The 21,896-nt window shown below is 36.6% G+C and overlaps 2 protein-coding genes across 2 annotated transcripts; one reads left to right on the forward strand and one right to left on the reverse strand.

Annotated features, from left to right (window-relative positions):
* Positions 1-1,484: 1,484 nt before the first annotated feature.
* prdx6 (peroxiredoxin 6) lies at positions 1,485-6,416 on the reverse strand. Its single transcript, XM_052535857.1, has 5 exons — positions 6,248-6,416; positions 4,148-4,304; positions 2,877-3,023; positions 1,928-2,074; positions 1,485-1,822 (listed from the first exon to the last, which is right to left on the reverse strand). Exons 1-5 carry the CDS (start codon positions 6,337-6,339, stop codon positions 1,697-1,699), a joined length of 669 nt encoding a protein of 222 aa, XP_052391817.1. The 5' UTR covers positions 6,340-6,416; the 3' UTR covers positions 1,485-1,696.
* A 721-nt stretch (positions 6,417-7,137) lies between these two features.
* plpp6 (phospholipid phosphatase 6) lies at positions 7,138-13,155 on the forward strand. The gene is made up of 2 exons (XM_052535854.1): positions 7,138-7,817; positions 10,426-13,155. The coding sequence occupies exons 1-2, from the start codon at positions 7,349-7,351 to the stop codon at positions 10,830-10,832; spliced, it is 876 nt and encodes a 291-aa protein (XP_052391814.1). The 5' UTR covers positions 7,138-7,348; the 3' UTR covers positions 10,833-13,155.
* Positions 13,156-21,896: the final 8,741 nt, after the last annotated feature.

Here is a 21,896-nt window from a genome sequence, read left to right on the forward strand (position 1 = left end):
TTTGAAAGTTCAGCAACATACCAACAGGTAATGCTTGACTGGTTAAACTTGTAAAATAAAACTTTGACCCTTTGCTCTAGTTTGTATGAAATTCGATCAGAGATCTTATACTGCCACCTATTGGATATTTCATGTGGTGCAATTGATCAGATTACTGTTTACAATACTATATTTCCGGGGTCATATTAGGTTATGAGGATTTAACTGCTGATTTTAAAAAAAGACACATTATCACCCCATGTAACATTCATCCTACGGATTTCTGAACATGCCACACACCTTTACCAGCCATTATTTTTTTTAACTAGTTTAACACTTAAAACATTAATAAAGATCATCTCTGCAGCCAGTACTGACAAATTTACAGAAGACTCATATCTGAATTCATCAATTCCATCCACCTGTTTTGATTCAGTTATTTAAACCTTTGCATACATTTCTGTTTAACCTTAACAAAAAAGAGAGAGAGACAAAAAATAATATTATATATATATATATATATATATATATATATATATATATGTATCCATCCAATAAATGCTGTTCTTGAACTTTCTCTACAAAGAATCCTGAAAAAAATTATCAGTTTCCACACAATAAAAAAAAAGAAAAAGAAAAAAAAGCAGCAGCTATTTTTCAACATTGATGATAAATATTACTTGAGCACCATCATATTGGAATGATTTCTGAAGGACTGTAAAGACTGCAGTAATGGCTGCTGAAAATTCAGCTTTACCACAGAAATAAGTTAAAATCTCAAACTTACCCGACTGCATTTTCCTTTTGTATTCTGTTACAATATAGATTTCTTACTATAAATCAAAGTTCATACTGCCTCTCGATGGTGTTAAGGCCGTTCACACCACGGACGATAACTAAATATAACGATAAAGATATCGTTCTAAAAATCGTTTTCAGTATTAAAGAATAGCAGAGTCCACACTACAACTACAACAATATAGGTACAGAGAAGCGCTATCGTTGGAATAAATTTCAGAAAGATTTTTTTTTTCCAGCTGATGAACGATAAAAACACCGACAGCCAATCACAATCCATCCTGCTGTAATGAGTTCGAGAATTTAAAGCTGCAGACACGCGTTTGCTTAGAATAAATAGACAATATCGTTCGCTGATGTGGACGCTAATATCGTTATCGTTATAGTTATCGTTATGAGTGTGTACAGGGCATTAGAGTTCATTTTTAGTTACCCATATCTTTCCCCAAACACACTACTGAACTCAAACACCTCACTTTATAAAAGGGGTTTACCGAACCAATTTAGGTCACGTAAACTAGATCTGTGTCTAAATGGCATTTCCGATATATCCCTCTTACACAGTGTCCAAAATCAGCTACAAGGAACAAAATATTTCTGTTGGTCACTGGATAGCACATACTATACACCATGTAATACCACAACTATGTATATTAGACATGAGCCATAAACAGCAAGTATCCAAAATTAGAATTCGATTATTCATATACATCTCAAAACATCATACTTCTTTTATTACAAAAGGATCATAGTTTTATTGATATTAAGGCACAATCATTTTATTGAATGTAATGACCTTTTGATGCTAAACTCTGATGACTTCTCCCTCTGGATAGTAGCAGGTGATTCAAAGTGAGAGAATACACCACATCGAGTGTCAGTTAAGTGCCATTTCTACAGTATCGCCCCAATATATCAGTTACGGTTTAGTGTAGCGTATGTATTTTTTCCCAGAAGGCACCTCTTTGAGGGTAAAACCTGCTGGGAAAAGTTTGTTGGCCTCTTCATCTGACAGAGAAGGGATGACCATGACTTCTTGACCAGGCTTAAACAAAAAGGGGAGAGAAGAAAAAGAAACACAATTAAGTTATTATACTTCACTATTTTTTCCCCCCACACAAGAAAGATAATCAAGTAATCTGCATGTTACCTGCCAGTCTACAGGTGTGGCCACCTTCTTTGTTGCCGTCAGCTGCAGAGAGTCTATGACACGGAGAATCTCATCAAAATTGCGCCCGGTAGTGGCTGGATAGAGAATGGACAGCTTCAGCCTCTTATCAGGGCCAACGACAAACACCTGAAATATAAGAAATCTGGTAAGTGCAGATAGAAATAAGCACATTCAGTCTCATACTTGGTGTCCTAATGAAATAACACCACACTAATCTTATTCAGATCTGTCCTTCTTTTAGCAGGTTCCTTACGGTTTTTCTAGTATTGACTCCTTTGTTGTTAAGCTGCTAAAGCACATGTTGTAGCAAAGACTAGATCCAATCTACAGGTACATTGGGGCAATGGAAGCATTACATGCAGCAGAACATCAACAGAAATGTAGTCAGGCAGAACACGGTTTCACAATCCCCTATTCAAGCATAAAGCTCTGATTCTAAAGCAGTGCTTCTCAACCTATTTAACTACAAAGAGCATTTCATCAGAGAATTTACTCCAAAGGCCCTTTAATCTAAGCTGATATGTACCTCTGCTGCTTCTGTTGTCATAAAACAAGTAATGATTTTATACATCATTATTTTTCAGCATTTGAATTAAGTATGCATTCATTTAAAATTTGTATAGGTTTAATTAAATTATTTCTAAATTTAAGATAACATATGTGATGGGGGAAAAGGCATTAAAAAAAAAAAGAAAAAAAAAAGAACCAGTGTTATTTTAGAATTACTGAGATACTATTATAGCTTTACATTTTTTATTACCATTGCTAATTGATTTTATTTTTAGATTCTGCGTTTGTCAATTCGTTTTGTGTTTTTTCCTTTTTAGTTTGTAATGTTACAACATAAAAAAAAAGTGAAATAAAATGAGTTTTATATTTTAATCTTAAAATAATAATAATTTATGTATTTAGGGTTTAACCAACTCACACAGCGAGCAGTGAGGGGCATCCCGTCTTTATCCCTCTCATCAGGGTCCAGCATCCCCAGTAAGACGGATAACTCCCTCTTGTCATCTGCTATGATGGGGAACGGCACGGGACAGCAGGTTTTGTCTTGATTAAATGACATAATGTCCTACAGAGAGCAAAAGATACATTAACATGAAGTCGTATTCACTGTTTTTGCAGATTTCAGTCCGTCATCCTTATGTGTGAAGCCTTGTTAGAAGAAAGAGGAAGACATTTTTTGGAGGATATAAAAACTAATGTTATACTTTACAATTAAGAGCAATACAGTACATGCACACATCTGGATATTTGTATACGAGTAAAGAGTGGTGTGGTTTACCAGCGACTAAGATCACACAAAACACACTCTTGTGGGAACCGGGTGTCTGCAACATTCACATGAACTTGAAAACATGAGTTCAGCCAAAGGCACATGTGGGTGTGAGACTATGTTTTTATATCCCATAAAAAGAGTTGGCATTAAAACCAGCAGACCATAAAATAACAGCAGCAGCAAAAGCGGTGTCTCTCAACCTTTTACAAACTACTTTTTATTCCTTTAAGTGTGTGTGTGTGTGTGTGTGTTATGAAACGTTTGGCCAGGCAGCCAGATGTCTTATAACATGTCATCAGCCCTTTTTTGACTGAAAGTATTCAATGAGAAATCAGGGAGAGTTTCTGAGAGAGTCAGCTGCAGATAAAACCCTCTCTGGATTAGAGTAAGGAGGTTTTATCTGAACCAATCAGAGAAGTCCTCTGTGTGCTTTTCTTAGGGCTACAGGCCAATTAGAAGACGCTCAAGCTGTAAGAGTCCCAAAACAATTAAATGTTAAGAAAGTGAGGCCCATGTGACCTGTTAAGAGTCTGTTTATGAGTATCATACAATTTCATCAGAGTACACTACTGATCATAAGTTTGTGGTCATTAAGATTTTTAATGTACATGAAAGAAGTCTCATGCTTACCTAGTCACTGCATTTATTTGATTGCATAAATGCAATAAACACACTAATATTTAAATTAGTATTCTCTAAAGAACAAAGTTTAATAGAGCACAATTCATTTAAAGAATGTTATTAAAAAATCTCTTTCAGTCACTTTTGTTAAATGTAATGCATCCTTGGTGAATACATGTATTTATTTTCTATAATAAAAATAATAATAATAAAAAAAATCAATCCAAATCAAATAAATAATGAGTCAGGAGTTCAGTGTTCATTTTGTGGGATGTATGCGTGTACGATCTGCAGACCTCACTCCATTTGCGGTGGTCTTCCACGCTGTCAATGGACAACGCGATCATCTTCACATCACGTTTCTTAAACTCATCGTGAAGCTTCGCAGCGCGGGCAAGTTCAGTCGTACACACTGGAGTGAAATCACGTGGGTGTGAGAACAAGATACCCCATCTAAAGAGGGAGAGAAAACGCAGTACATAAATTTGACAGCTTCAGGGCTTTTGTGAAAAGATCATATCATACTTCTGTATTTTTGCATCCCACCTCACGGACAGTCGGATCAAGCCCATATGTTTTATAGGCATTACATGTTTCTTGAATTTTTGGCAAAAGCACAGCCTTTTTTTCTCATGCAATATAAAATAGCACCACCAGTAAAAATTGTGAAACAGTTGTGTCAGAAAACCATCTGGTTGTGTAGATAATTTATCATACTGGGATTATGTAACCATGTCACATGTTATTCGAGTTATAAGGAAAAGATTAATTCACTCCCTGCAGACATGAAATTGAGCACGTCTGAGAACATTCTCTTTAAATCTATCTGAGAAGTTATGGGACACTCCAATTCAGCCCAAAAGATTTAGATAGAAACACACATGCACTTCTTATTCAAGAGCCAACAGCTGTTTTGACTGCTGTTAGAGAAACAACGCCAAACTCTGTGGATGTCCCGTCACATCACATGATCGCCACAATGAAAAGAAATGAAAACTCTTGTGAACTTTGAAACATTCTGGTCACACTGTAAACTGGAAGACAAGTTTTAAAGGTGGCACTAAAATGGTTCAAAACAGGAAGATTTTAAGAAGGTGTTCCCTTAGGAAACTTTAAATTGGGAAATGAGAATTTACGGTTGCTAAACGCCCTCTTATTCATCACAACATCTGCTACATGCTTCAGTTTCAGCATCTTCCGCTTTCACCTCCCAAAGGGAGAACTCGAGCCACACTGTGGAGGATGTTTGGCTTGAATTGGGAACCACAGTCAGGCCCCCTTCTGTTACATAATGCATTATGGGGCAATTGAGGAGAGTTACACAATCTAAATATTAAGAATGCAACTTTTTTTCCGGGTCAGTTCATTGACCTCAGGGTGCCAAACAAAACTTTTCCACTCTGCTATGAAAAGAAAAGAGCAGTAAATAAACAGCTCATACTACTTTCATGTATTTTTCAATTTAAAACCGGTTATAATATGTATACCCTACTGGACACATGTACATGGTTTGTCGATGCCCATTATATCCCATACATGCATCCGGTGAATTTAAGTATTATTACACTATACAGCAAATCTCACCTGCTTGACTGATCAGAGTCACAAAATGTAAATGATATCATCATTCAGAAATATTTCAAGCTGGATATACAGAACATCCAAAATGACCTGCATACACTTTCAAAGCAATACATACTATATAGCTACATTTTGATCATTTACATTATTGCACAGCTTTAATCTGCTAAATGCAACAAGTATAAAGAAATAAAAAACATTAACATGAGTTTCTGTCAAGTGGCTTTGAAACTGTGTAGTGAAACGTGCTATAAAAATCTTTTTTGGCACAAAATGGGGGAGTTCCAAACTACACTCTTGCCAAAAGCTCAACAATACTGGCCTTGTTTTGTGAACTCTTACAGCCACAGTGACTAGGCACATTTTAAAGTATATTATGTCAATATATCAGTTATGAATTACACAACTGTATCCCTGTGCAGCAATGTCATGCAATAAAAGCAGAAGAGTCCTAAAGAAAAGCTTCCTGCTGCAGATTACTTATGGTTTAAACTTAACATAAAGGGTCTTTCAGACTCCCTTTTAAGCCAACTCGTTTGCAATAAATAAGAGGTAATATATTTTTTTTCATGATAAAACTTCTGATAATAAGATTAATTAATGTGCGTATTCCGTTAAGTACAATGTCAGACACAGAAAACCGGATGTTCGTTCGTACATGACAACATCAGTAAAGGTCAGCTCCTGTTCACACTGCACATCAAACACTTCATGATCAGGAGTGGATGCGGCAAACCACAATAAACCTGTATTACAGATCGTATCGGACAAGGCCTGCTCGCTCAGACACAAAAATGACACATTTAGCTACTTACGAGTTTCCCAAGAATTCGTGAAATTTTATTGTGCCGATAGTAGTCTCTGCTTCAAAGTTAGGGAGCACGTCTCCTAACAGAATTCCAGGCATGACTGTTTTCCTTCAGGCTGCTGTTGAAAGCTGCACGTGTAACCCTTTAATGGAGCTTTATAAACCAGGAAGAGGAGTGGGCGTGGCGATGCTTCTGATTGGACGAAACCCCGACGTCAGCTCCGTGATAAAGTCTGGGGTGTTTTTTTTAATTAATTAGTAATGTTTTTACATCACAAATATAACACTGAATTGAACAGAGAATACATCATTGCATTTTCTATAAGTCTTTAAAAGTCTTGTTGAAAAATACATTTGTGCTTTTTTGCTAAAATGGTGAAGTAAATAGCAAAGCTTTGATTTGATATAAGATGGGGCTGATAGATGGAACATAAAAATATGTTCCACACTCCGGGGCAGAAGATGGCAGTAACGTCGTAAAAAAAAAACAGGAAGAAGAAGCAGTGAAACCAAGGAAGATTTAGAAAATGTCTTGTTTAGATGCAATAAATACCATGAAAACAGGCAGAAATGGCAGGAAATGGAAGAATAATATAAAATTGAAGATATTCTTAGAGAACAAGGGATAGAAAGAAATAGATTAAAGGCTTGTTTATATTTCTTGAGAATATTGGATTAATAAGAAGTTAGAAACGAGATAACCCTTCGTGTTGTTGTTTTTTATTATTATTTTGGTATTTGTTTTCATATATATATACATATATATATATATATATATATATATATATATATATATATATATATATATATATATATATATATATATATATATATATATATATGTAGCCATACCCCAAGTAGAGTATCTGCCAAATCTACACACTCCAGTACAGTAGGTGGCGATGTGCAATAATTACAAGTTGCAAAAACCAAGAAAAGAAGATCTTTGCGCAGAGCTGCTTTTAAAGATGGCGTCCAGTCAAACGAGTTCTCTGTTATCACCTGTAAAACTATGACTTGAAGAAAAGATACATCCAAAAGCTATATTATAAAACAGAAGACATTCCAAGAATATCGGACTAGCCTGTCTTGGCATCTGTGAGTTAAAATGCCTTCTCCTAAAGCGCGGAGCAGCGGCAGTGGTCCGTGTCCCGGTGGAAACGGGCGCTATGAGTTCCTCTCTCTGAGCCGGGCTCCCGCGCCGCAGCTGCTGCAGAGACAAGGCTCCGACCCCACCACAGCCCGGCTCCGAGCCTCCGAGAGCCCCAGCGGAAGACGCGGCTCGGGGTCGTCCACCTCCTCCACCGGCGGGCAGCAGTTACCGGAGGAAGACTGTATGAGACTAAACCCGTCTTTCGTCGGCATCGCGCTCCGCTCTCTGCTGGCCATCGACCTGTGGCTGTCAAAGCGGCTCGGGGTGTGCGCCTGTGAGGACTCGTCCTGGGGCAGCATGCGACCCCTCATGAAGCTCGTCGAGATCTCCGGACACGGGATCCCGTGGCTGGCCGGTGCCGCCTACTGTCTGTACAAAAGCGACAGCGCCGCCGGTCAGGAGGTCATGCTGAACCTGCTCACGGGTAATGCGCTTTAACTGCTGCTCATTCATTACACGGATTTTATTTTTAACACAGACCCCCTTGCACTCTCACTACGGCCCCCTGTGAGTCCCCGGGCCCCACAGACACCGCTGAGTGAGTAAATCCAGCTCAACTCTGCAGTGACGTAAAGATGCTCATGCAGTGTAGCTCAGGTGTTACTAATGCTCAAAAGAGGAGTGCGATTCTTTTTGTTAAAATACTCATTTATTCTTCAGTACAAAATATGTGTTATTTGTGCTGTAAAGTCTAACTTGGCTTGTTGGATGGTGCCGCACTTGTTGTACATGGATGAGTTTCTGGTTATTATGAGTTACGTGTGTCATTCCTGTAATAAAAGCAAGAGCCGCTTTCATTAGATCGAGAGCAAAATGGCTCGAGTTTGGGGAAAAACACTCTTGCTTACTTTTCCAACATAGAGAAAAAACGTGGAAGTAATAAGAGGATCTCCTCTCTATATATATTAATAATACACTATCTAATGACCCCTCCATGATCTCGTCTCATGTTTCTAATTCTTATTTCGATCTTGATGCTTAATATTTATTTTTCCATTTTAAGGTTCATTCTGTGATTCCTAAAATGAATGACCACAATTGTGAGGACCCTTTACTACAGATAGATGATCTTTATAACATAGTAAAAAGATTGGACTCACAAAGTCCATATTGAGTTTATAAACAAAAATCTGTGTAAACAATAAAATAAGACAGGATATGTTCAAAAGAAATCTATAAGGAGGGTGGTCTTAATGCTTTAGGTTTTAGTACCATTAACCAGACTTTTAAATTAACTGGATCAAGAATTGTTTATCTAATAATGAGTTACCCTGGTTTTGAATCCCTAATCTAATCTATTCTTCAAATGTTGTGGTGGCCTTAAATTTGTATTGGCCTGTAACTTGGCCTGTAACTTTAAGTGCAGTAACTAAAGTATTAAACTTTAAAATTTTCATAAACGAGCCCTAGAATCCCAGAAGATTGCTTTTAATCATAATTTCTCCCCGCACATGTGTATTCTTTGGAACAATAAAAAAATTTTTTTTGTCTGGTAACAAATCACTTTTAAAAAAAAAATCAAAATATATATTTTTGTTTCTGATTTGTTCAATGCTGATGGGGATCTTCTTTCCCTTCCTGACTTTGTGTCTTTGAAAGGTGCAACAATCTCACCAAGAGATTTTAATTAGGTGACAAAGTATTCCTGTCAGTATAAAAACTTGAAAGCATATTTATGTTATGGCTGTGTAAACAACTATATTCCTACACTTGCATTTAATGGTGTTTGTGTATTAGATAAAAAAGCAATAACTTTTTTATTAGAAATGCTCTTTCTTCAGCTCCAGGATGCCCCTCTAAAGCTAATCTAAATGGAGGGTATGTTATCCGAACTCTGAATTACTGAATTAATGGACCTTTTCTCACAGAGTCAGACTATTAATCCTAAGTAAAATTAAAGAACTTCATGTTAAAATTGCTCATAGATACTACCCTTGTAATTTATTTTTGAGCAGATTTTCTGAGAATACCTCAATGTGTTCATTTAGTAATTCTGATGAAGAATCTATTCTACATCTATTTTATCATTACCCATTCTTCAAATCTTTTTGGTCAGAAGTTACCATTTTAATTTTTTCTTGCTGTAACAAAATGAATCTATTATTTTTGTGTCAGATTTTCAATCCAAGGACATTAATCTGGAACATATTGTTTTATTGCTTTGTCTTCTGGGTAAGTGTCATCTTCATAAAGCCAGAGCCATCCATTGCAACCCTAACTTTAGAATGTTAAAGTCCCTTTTTACTTTCTTTAAGAATATGTCAAATCCTTTGAACTCAAAGTCTTCAAAAGCTCAACATAATTGAGTTTATTGTAAGCTATAGTTAAAAGATCTTTTCTTTCCTTTTATTTTATTTTTTTTGTATTTATTTGTTTTTTATCTTTGATACATCTCGTTAATTTGTGTAGTTTATCTAACTTCATTGAAGATTTCCGATTGGCCCGTTACTTCAAATCTATTGTTATTCTTTTAACTGCAAGTAAAAAAATAAATAATTTGGAGGATGAAAGAATTGTCCCTGTTCCTGGTTAAGTGTGCCCTCATTTAAGGCTTTTGTGGTAACGTCAACCACAGGACCGTGAAAATACATGTCTATAAAAATAAATAGTGTAAAATTTAAAATGATAAATATTCAAGTTAAAATCAAATTCAGAACTATGTTAAATACCACGTAATATCCAGTTTTGCTAAATGACACTTCAAATTCACAAATTCAAATAGTTGAATCATATTTTAAGATCCATATTAAGGCATCCTATAAAGGCCAATTCACACTCTACAACAGACCCAGACACTGCAACAAATCTGTTCATCAGGTTTTGTTGGATCAGTGCGTAACTCCTGTTGATCAGCCCTTGTGTTTCTGGTTGTTTGTCGGTTCTTGGAAAATGTCATACTGCAATCAAGGTTGTCTAGGTCTGCGTCTGTCGATGCTTTGTGAACTGGCCTTAATATTTTGAAGTTTGCCTGTCAAATGCAACAATTTCTCAGTTGTCCAGTTTTTCACACGTTTTCACCATTTCTTTTCCAGCCTTGGTTCTGGACCTGGTCCTGGTCGGCGTGATGAAGGCTGTAGTGCGGCGGCGACGTCCCGCTCATAACCGTATGGACATGTTTGCCACATTCTCTGTGGATGGCTATTCCTTCCCATCAGGCCATGCCACACGTGCTGCAATGTGCGCCCGCTTTCTATTGGCACATCTGGTGCTGGCGGCCCCACTCCGCGTTCTTGTCCTGCTCTGGGCCACATTTGTTGGTTTTTCTAGAGTTCTCCTCGGACGCCATCACGTGACGGATGTCGCCTTTGGTTTCTTCATGGGCTACTGGCAATATAATTTGGTTGAGATGCTCTGGTTGTCTCCAGTCATGTTGCAAAGTATGATGGGACGGCTTCACAGAGAAGTTAAGACTGAAATCCCCATTGTTTGGAGGATCTAGACGCATTCGGTTGCTGGTAATAATTCCATTAAGTCTGTCAAATTGCTTTATGTGTGTTTTTCACGTTTTCGGTGTCTTAACTTGAATGTAAAATCTCTCATATCTTCTGCCTGTAATATCCAAGGTTTTAGGTTCACATTTGATCACATTGAACAGATAAATGAGTTTAAGATGAAGTGAAAACAGACTTCACTACTTTTCCATCACTTGAAGTGAATTCTCTGCTACTTTTGTCAGTAATCTGAGATGTGATAGATTACTCCAGTTTTAATGAATCCGCTGCCGTCCTGTTCTGCTCTTTTGAGGATTGGTGCATATCGAAAAAGGAGGACGGATGGGATGATCTCTGGCTTCTAACATCAGTGTTCTTGTTTACAGAATAAAATCTCACCATTGTGGTACTACATTGTTATAGGACCTGAAAAACTAGGCAACCTCTTGAAGATTATGCTTCCATTTTAATAAAAAAAATCAGCTCTTCGTGAATGAATATATAATTGAGCAGGGGAAGAGAACATTTCAGCACAGATCTAATACCTTTAGGCTATGTTGTGTTATCCCTGAAGGGTTCCTCATTACACTGATATCTAAAGTCTTTTGTGTTTTAAGGCTCTGTTCTGATGTCCATGTCTCAAAAGAGTGAAATTGTTCTTTTTCTGTGGTTTTATTGTGATCTTGTTAGCCACTGTTAAATTGTATTGCACTTTTTCATGCAGTCTTATTGATCTATGAAATGGAAGTTTGTTGTATTGCTTTGGTTTTATAAAAATTAGCTGGTTTTTCAATAGGGTTAAAGCCACAGCTGTGATTATAGAGCCATAAATCACATGACATGCTGTAAATTGTTGCCATATATCGTGGGAAAACCAGTCATAATGACTGTTAGATAATATTAAGCAGGTGTAAATTGCACCATGATGGCCATAATTTTAAATACATTTCCACTCTCTCGTCACTCTCAGACTGGACCAAAAATTTTTACTATATGGCCTATATGTCATAGAACTAAGTGATTACTTATGTACAGTGGTCTTTACATGGTGTTTGAAGGAATAGTTCAGCCAAAAATGAAAATATACTGAAAATATTCTCACTCTCAGGTCATCCAAGATGTAGATGAGTTTGTTTCTGCATCAGAACAGGTTTGGAGAAATTTAGCAGTGCATCGCTTGCTCAGCAATGGATCTTGTGCAGTAAATGGGTGCCATCAGAATGAGTCCAAACAGTTGATAAAAATACAACAATAAAAATGATACCAGCCCATCAGTTAACATCTTGTGAAGTGAAAATTAGCATATTTGTATTTCCAACATCTTGGATGGCCCAATGCCAAGTTTTCAGTTTTGGGTTAATTGTTCCTTTTAAAAATATTTCAAAAACTCCATGGTGTTACCATGTACATGTGAAAAACAGTGTTTCCAAAGCACTTGTTATTGACCTTGTTAGTGGAGGAATCTTATTGCCTCAATTATGTTAGTGAGAAGGGGGTTTAGGGCCTTTCTTTTCTTTCTCATAGCTTTTACAATATTGAGACTATTTTGAAATTACATTTGTGTCATTCTACTCTGCCATTTTCTTGTTTAGATGACCAGAAATATATGGACCCAATTATAACCAGTTTTGGCTGTTCCTTTAAGTTCCCACTGAGGACTGTCTTAATGCTACACATGCAATTACATTTTAGAGAGTTATTGACTTCCAATTCAAAATCTAGAGCTTTTTAAAATATTTTTTCTTTGGTATAAAATATATCTCCTCTGGCAGCATTTGCCCTCAAAATAATTTTGCCCTCAAAAAAATAAGATTCTGGTGAAGGTTCTGGGTGTTTTGACTGTTTCTAGACAGCCATATGTACATTCTTCCTTTGCAATAGTTGGGTTATTTCTTGAAAGTGCAATCATTTGATCATTTGTGCAATATCAAAATTCAATTGACAGATGGCATCCAATGATGTTTTTTTTAAATTGCAATAACTTTGCAAAAGCGCTGTTTTGGTGATGTGTTTACAAGGGACCACGTGTGTTGTGGTGGTGGTGTTTTTTTTTTCTCTCTTTCTCTTTTGGAGGATGGAGAGGGAAAACATTTTTATTTGAAGTGTTTTCGATGTACCGTCATTTTAAATGGCTTCAACTATTTCAAAATCTGACATTTGATCTTCGTGTGGTTTGCAATGCCAATTTACATTTACCAAAGTCAAAATGACAAGGGATATTAAGATAGTGACTGCTATGACTGTTGGTTGTATTTGTGATGTAAAATATACTCTGCATACATCCAAATATGATTGTATTTTCTAAATAAATATGAAAGAATCAATGCTTTATTTCTGTTAGTTATTTTTTCTTTTAACATCTTATCTTGTGAAGTTGTGAGTAAATCTTTGACACAGTAAAGCACAAAAGTCCACTTAAGCTTGATATCTGTTTTACAGTAAGCTCTCACTCAGAAGATAAGCATAGCCATTTAAAAATCTATTTTGGTCATATTTCAAACCCCTCCTTCAAGACTTTGTTCCAGCTTGTATTTGTTTTCTGTCCATGTATTTTAGAGCATACATCATCTTTTTTTAAAAAAACCAGGTGACATATCACAATGTGTTCATGGTAAAATGCTTCATCAATGAGTCACAACCTGAGATCCATCCCTGTTGTGAATGAATCGTTCAGAAAATGGATCTTAAGTATTGTAGGGTAAACCGATTCACTGAAGAATGATTCTATACTAACTTTTGGCAAGTAATATTTGCTAGCGTTAATATTTGCTAGTTCATATCATAAGCAGACATATCAGAGCTTTAATTTAAAATTGTAATTGGCTGATATCTAATGTTTGGTAATTGATGTGAAAAGGACATTACTGCGCAGATACACAGAACAGATACCACTTGGCAAGACAGTACAGCAACCAATCAATGAACAGCCTTCCAGAAGATAGGTGGAAGAAGAGAGAGATTATGAGGACTCTCTTGTTTGAGATTTTTTTTAATGAACAGAATAAAATCTAATCTTAAATTGCAGGGACCAACAATTTTTTTACTGTGCAATGTAAACTGTAACTAACTGTCATAGAACTGTCAGTGACGTCACTGCCATTGCATGATTGGCTGAGGTGCCTCACATGATCCAGATTAGTCGTTACCACATAGACTGTATTAAAAAAAATAAAACAGCGTTACCACTGATCTACAATAGAGATGTAGATAATATGAGTGCTCTCATGCAAACTTGTACTTTGTACTTCAATACAAAGATTTTTTGTTCTCTATGTGTTCCGGGAAATAATAGAGATATGTTTGTTCCCACCAATCGTTGCACAAGTTAAGGTTATGTATGATGATGGAACATACATCCTTAAAGGGATAGTTCAACCAAAAATCAAAATTATGTCATTAATAACTCACTCTCATGTTGTTACAAACCCGTAAGACCTCCGTTCATCTTCGGGACACAGTTTAAGATATTTTAGATTTAGTCCGAGAGCTCTCAGTCCCTCCATTGAAGCTGTGTGTACGGTCTACTGTCCATGTCCAGAAAGGTAAGAAAAACATCATCAAAGTAGTCCATGTGACATCAGAGGGTCAGTTAGAATATTTTGAAGCATCGAAAATACATTTTGGTCCAAAAATAGCAAAAACTACGACTTTATTCATCATTGTCTTCTCTTCCGGGTCTGTTGTGAGAGAGAGTTCAAAACATTGCAGTTTGTGATACCCGGTTCGCGAACGGATCATTCGATGTAACCGGATCTTTTAGAACCAGTTCACCAAATCGAGCAGAATCGTTTTAAATGATTCGCATCACCAATATGCATTAATCCACAAATCCACAATTGCCAAATGACACAGTTTCAGTGGAGGGACTGGAAAGCTCTCGGACTAAATCTAAAATATTTTGTGTTCCAAAGATAAATGGAGGTCTTACTGGTTTGGAACGACATGAGGGTAAGTTATTATGATATAATTTAGATTTTTGGGTGAACTATCCCTTTAATGTGTGCAGCTATTGGTGGGAACAAACAAAGCTACCTCTGTTAATTATCTTTAATACACTGTGATTTTCATCCGATTTTGAGCCAAATTCTGACTTGTGCGTGCAATGCATCGACTGTTTAAAAACATGGACCTAGTGTCCGGGACATTATCCATAGTTTTCTGAAGAGTGTTTTTTGAAGCTCAAAGTAGGTGGAGCAGGCAGTCGCCATCTTGGCAGCGCCTCACCCCATGTAACTCCCGGATAATTGAAAATGGGCAAAAGGCAGGAGCTGGTTGCTGTAGCCATGCCCGGCAGTGTCAGCAGCGGCAAGCACCTGTCACTCAAGTGGCCACTCCCTTATTCAGAACTTTAAAGCTTAATATAATTTAAACAGATGAGTTATAAAAAAAAAAAAATCACCCCCCTCATAGTTGTCATGAAGGGCAAAATTAGCTATATAGACCAAAATCAGTTTTGAACCAGGCTGTAAACATGTTTTTTTTTCTGCTGTAATGTTGGTAATTTTAACATGATGAGTCTATGGGATTGACTCCCTTTTGGGAGGTTCCCACTTGAACCCCTTTTCCCCCCTGAGAGAGAGAGAGAGAGAGAGAGAGAAAATGATTATTGGACTAATTTTTCTCAAAGATGCTTTTAAATTTGCACACAAAAGTTTAATAACATTAATAGAATGTGAGTTATAATATTATCACATTATCATCTAAAATTAGAACTATTTAGTGTAACAGATATCTTGTTTTAAAATACTTAACACAATTACATAAATTAATTGAATTAAATCAAAGACTATAGAATACCTTAAAATGACTTTGATGAAATGCTATAAAAAATGTTTTACATTTTTATTAAAATTAAAAACTTAATGTGCTTAAGTCAGAAGACAGTTTTTTTTATTATTATTAACTTTTTACTGATGTGAAGGAGAAAATACACTAGAATGTAAAGTGTATTTAACATTTGTTCGTCCCACGATCCACATTCGACATCAGGTGAGCGTGGCTTTGGAAGGTCCGTGCGCGTGAGTCTCGTCAATCAAGCACAGCGGTCAGAGCGGGAAGGACAGGCAGTTGGCAGACGGCGCTTCTCTGGTAAGATCTGTGACTGTTGTCGAATATATTAATAATAATATATATATATTAATAAAATACGTTTATTATCACACTGACAATCAGGTTGAGTTTGCAGCAAGTGCTATTTTGATAAAGTTATAGTTAGTTACGTTAGATGATAGATTTGCATGGACTAGTAAAACTGCTGCTCTGGAAGAGCGGCAACAACTGAAATGTTACACAAATGTGTAAAACAATAAAAAAATACATTGTCTTTAGACTTATACAAATACTGTTTCTCAGTATTCTCGTTCCCTTTTGAGTAAAGTTATAGCAAAACTGATTTTCATTACACCGTGTTCTTGGTTCTACTCCCGAGTTATTCGGTTAATGTCATGCTCCCGCGCATTTTCCCTCCTGTTTTCAGTCTCATGGAAAAGTTTAGCTACATTTTACATTTTGTACTGAGATATCAGCTTTTTGTATCGAATGCACTGTCCCTGACCTTTTAAACAGCACTCACGAGTGGAATAGGAAAAAAGTGAAAATGTAAGGTTCAGCCCACACATTATCACTCTTTAATAAAACCGACCCGACATACAGTGGCGCCATAACCGATGTGCAGACTGACGTCTTTTTTCTCTCCGAGGTGTAAGTTAAGTTATATTATTTAAGTTGTGACATATTTGCCAATGTTATTAACACTGTATTAACTCTGGTAATGTAGGCCTATATTTTCGTGATGTTTAATGAAATAATTCGTTCTGTCAATGTTTGGATGTAAGAAACATTACCATACAGTATTAGCGATAATATTAATAACATTGTGAGTTAATTCGTAACGTTACACTTAGTAAATAACGTTACTTGGTACACTTAGTTACCAAGATTTCCAGGAAATTATGATGTGTGAAACTGTCGATCCTCTGTTCACCTTCTTCACTGACAGACTGAAAACACTTTTATCAAAGCTTCGTTTTAGAGGGTTAAGAGAAAGGGCAAGACAAGGAGACTGAGAGAAAACAAACCAAAAGTGCTGGAGATGAAGTGAGAGCAGGTACTGACAAACTGCCCGCATGGTTTAGGTCAGAGAAATCAAAGTTTTTTTGGGTGGTACATTTGGAACATTTAATTATAAAACCTGCTGCCAAAAGGTGTCAACTGTTGTAATGTAATTTGTCAAAAAAAAAAAAAAATATATATATATATATATATATATATATATATATATATATATATATATATATAAATAAATATAAATGTAACCCTAGTTATTTAGTAATTTTGTACATATATAGCCTATGTATAATCAGGCTCCGATTTAATTGATGCACTTAATAATTTATTTGTTCATTCACAAAGTTATTATTATTTAACCTACTCAATGTTATTATCATGGGAACTTTGAACCATTTTCTATCATTTTGCAATTGGTGATAAAGATAAACATTTAGCAAAATTTGACATTTTCAGTGTTAAACCATAAAGGCAAGCCAGTACACTTCATAGATACAAACTCCTCACCTTTTGATGAAAATTCACCTTTTTGAGATTAAAATAGGTCACCTACGAGATTCGTGTAGATCCGATGAGAAAATGTTTTTGGCTGGGTTTAAAGTTTTATCAACTTAATTCTGTACACGCACGAAGTCACCCGCTTTCAAACTCTCCTGTGTGTTTTTGTGTTTGCGCTCGTGCTTTACAAGGTGTTTTGCAGCATTGGGTATTGTTGCCAATCACAGGCATCTCTGTTGAATGCAATGGAAAATCAGAGGTGTTTGCTTTAAATTAGTCAGAATCTACTCTGATCTAATTTTTGTTTTCATAAGTTTGTCTAGTTCTACACGCTCACAGAGCTTACTATTATCACAATACAAAAATAAAGCATACATGATGCAAATAAGATATTCAGTTAGTTATTGATTATATCAGGAAGCTCAGACATTTACGCTATAAGGGAAGCACACTTTGCTTGGTTTTTACTTCATTTGCAGTTTTATGAAAAGTGTAGGAGGACCAAACCATCCAAGTATACTATTTCAGGAATGACAAACACGAGTGAATCTGCCAAATTTGTTGATTGACACTGATAACTGTAGCAATGGACGGAACAAACAATCTGACAAGTCAATGTCAAATCAGAGCTGTGCTAGTGATGCAAAGTAAATTCAGAGTAACAAAACGAAAGCAGCAACAAGTCTGTGTTGCCTTGAACAGCTTCTTCAGAAAAAGATCACTTAAAAAAACTTTTTGATGTATCTTTTTTTAGGCAATGTTTGAATTTTTTTTTATTAAATAAAAAGCCAAAATATTTAGTGCATTATTAAATTATCATACCATTAATAATTAACTTAATTTTTAGTTAACTAGTTAAGTATTATATAACACTAGGCTATTGGTTTCGGGCTTATTATTATTATTTATTTATTTATTTATTTTTGAATTATGAGTCTTTGTGACTTCCTGCACTTGCTATGCTTCATAGTCATTTTATAATAAATCAAAAATCAAGATGTGATAAAACCTAGGGAGTTGAAATGGCAACTGAGCTAATGGGTGATCCTCTGCTGCCATCTACTGGATATAATGGTCATTTCATGTCCTTTTTTACACTCTTTGTTTTCCACCAGGAGACTATTTTTCCTGTCTTCATGAATGAAATTTAACATTTAAAGTGAATTTGCAGTTAGAAAATAATAATACAGTTAAGACTTTAAATTATTATAGTTTATAGGGTTGGGGGGGGGGGGGGGGGGCTCGTCTTTGTCACCTTTTTCACCCATGGTGAGTTTGCATCCCTGGCACTGATATCACACAAGCAGTGTTCAAATTGCATGATCGTTTTGCTCATGAATAAACAATATTCAGACTTGAAGCACTTTAAATACAGATAATTGCTTTACCAAGTTCAAGACTGAGCATGTGTCAGTAATCCTGTCCATGGACTGTCGTTCTATTGCCACCAGAGGTCTCCCTTCCATTACATTGACTCTCGCACTACTCAAAATGATACACACACACAGCTGAATGCCCTGTTACACACACACAGCAGAATCCAATCAGACATGCTACATAAACCATGGACTTTCTCTTTCTCATGTGATAGCTACATAACAGAGCCTGCTTTAAGTTTACAAGTCTTAGCCTAGTCTTGTCTTGTCTTGACTGTTTTGTTTTTGTTCTAATCATTGCCTCTGTATTTCGGATAACCCCTTCGTCTCGCCCTGTTTGGATACTGTTTAACCCTTTTGTCAAGCCCCCTGGTTATTGTTAGCTGCTGACTGACCACGCCCGTTTTGGATTACTCTTCTGTCTTGCCCTCAATATAACTGTTTGCCATTGTCTAACCCATGCCTGTTTCTGACCACGTCTTCTAAATAAAGCCTTGCATATGGGTCCGCATGCCTCTCATCTCGTTCTGCCCGTAACACATGATTCCCACAATATTTTCTGCTAGCCTTTTTCAAGATATATATATATATATATATATATATATATATATATATATTTTTTTTTTTTTTTTTTTTTTTTTTAAAGATACTTTTTTTTTCATAATTCAAAAATTATGTATACAGTGCAACAGCAAAAACTGTGATAAAAAAAAGAAGTTGGTTTGGGCATTTCTATAATCTCCCTGACTTTGCCAGGGTCTGGTGTAACTCCGCTGTGATGTGATGACCCACAAACATAATGTTGTCCTCAGCAAACACACACTTCTCATTCAGTGTCAACCCCTATTTTTCCAGTCTTTTGAGGACACAGTGCAATCTTTCATTGTGATTCTGCATATTCCCACCATATAACTAATATGTGACCTGCATGACACACAACTCAATTGTACCATTCCAGCATTTATGAAATGCATAATTTAAAGTGCTCTGGGAGCAACGAGATCCCAAATGGTAAAGGCATATCCCCCAAAAGGGGTGATAAATGTTGTCAACAGTTTGCTGTCCTGGGACAACGTGATCTGCCAGAATCAGGGGCGGACTGTCCACCGGGAGCACCGGGACATTTCCCGGTGGCCTGACGGTCATTCTGGCCTGCCTGCTCCCACTTTGCAGTCGATCAGGCTGACGTGCAATTGAGATTGAGGAGTCACGTGCCGATTTGGGTTGATTTGGGAGGGGTCTGAGCCGGTCGGCCCTGATGGCAGGATACGCTATCTGTTGCCAGGGGCAATGCCTTCAGAACTTCACAGAGGCGCGACTAAACATTTCAGAGTGCTTTCATTTTTGCACATTTATTTTGTCAGCGGAACAGATCGAGACGGATCTACGAATACGCGAAAGAAAAGGAAGAAAGTAAAGCAATGCAAAAACATAAGGCGAAAGAAAGTGGACCTTACAGGAACAAGCTCACACCAAGCGCAAAACAGCGGTGTTTGGAGAAGCTCTCAGGCAGCTCCCTGCAGCGGCACAGAGACCTAAACAAGTTACCTCTGTGCACACATATGGACATTGGGAATTATATTGTTCACAATGTAAGTCACTTTGCATTCACGCTGTTAATGGCTTTAATCTAACCCGGACATTTACATCTCACAATCACACATTTAACTACCCTAGCTAACCCAGAACTGGTTTGTCCACTTTGCAGCCCCCAACAAAAAAAAACCTGGTACAGTATGTGTCATTGGGTTAAAATCAAATTATAACTAAACATACACAGCTTTAGCCTACATCAAAACATGTTGGAAACGTTCGTATACATTGAACATCTCTTTACAATCTAGTGTTCAGTCGCAGTTAATTACTTTGTCATTTTGGTCAAAGAAGTGCATTCTAAATGCAATGTAATTACAATACGCTAAAACGCATGTGAATAAACTTACTTTGGCCAGTACAACACTGTTTTCATCACCTGCTGTAGATGGAACCAGCCACAGCAGAAAGCCTCGTAACTTTCCAAAGACTTGTGGCTTTTAAACTCCTGCATTGTGTTTAAACCAAAAAAATATATAATTCCTAATGTCCATATGTGTGCATGGAGGTAAATGGTCCACGTCTCTGTGCCGCTTGAGAGCTTATCCAAATACCGCTGTTTTGCGCTTGGTGTAACCTAAAAAAAACTGTATTCCATTGTTCCTATGTTTTCCATATGTATCGTGTGAGGTACTGCAGCAGTTTTTAATGCAGCAGTAACTTCCAGGCATGGTAAAACAGTGCAGAATTGCGAGAACCTCCTCTTAACAACACATGTAAACAATCCTGTTTCGCCGCCGGTATCCTTCCAACATGGCGGAGACTGTGATATCGAGGGAGGGGCTTTGTGCTATGACGACAACTTCAAATTCTCAATATTCTGTAATGCAACTGGTAATTAATTGACCACAATCAATAAAAAAAAAAAAAAAACATGACCAAATATCAGCGAATCACTGCTAAATTGGCTATATTCAGAGGCAGGCTTTATCTTAGAAAATCGCGAAAAAAAATGGAGCGTAAACGAAAAAGGAGGAGCAGAGACGGAAAGGAGAAAAGCCCTGGCCACAGACGCAGCATGTTGCTGCAAAATCCCAGCCATGTTCACCAGTAAACGAGCAGGTCGGTCAGAATTTATATTTACTGAAAAAACCGAACCGTTCAGTTCAACACACGGTTCGACACGCGCTGGGACCGCTGTTCAACTTAAATCTGACAAAGCATCTGTAATATGTTTTACTATAAATAACACGTAAAACAAACAGCGTTCAAATAATATATGTTTATATTGATGCATGCGCATTCTGGATTCCCAGACATTACAACAACAGCAATGAAAAACACCTTTACAAATGTATATATATATTTTTTTAAAGTATAGTTTTTCCATGAACATAGCACATACAACTATACCGAAACTGTGACTCTAAAACCGTGAAACAAACCGACCTGTGAAAAAGTTGAACTGTTCCACCCTAATATTTACATAATCATTTGGCAGACGGAAGCTTTCATTAAAGGGAATTAAAATAGATTATATATATATATATATATATATATATATATATATATATATATATATATATATATATATATATA

The sequence above is a fragment of the Carassius gibelio genome, chromosome A20, assembly GCF_023724105.1.
Source record: "Carassius gibelio isolate Cgi1373 ecotype wild population from Czech Republic chromosome A20, carGib1.2-hapl.c, whole genome shotgun sequence".
NCBI lineage: Eukaryota > Metazoa > Chordata > Actinopteri > Cypriniformes > Cyprinidae > Carassius > Carassius gibelio.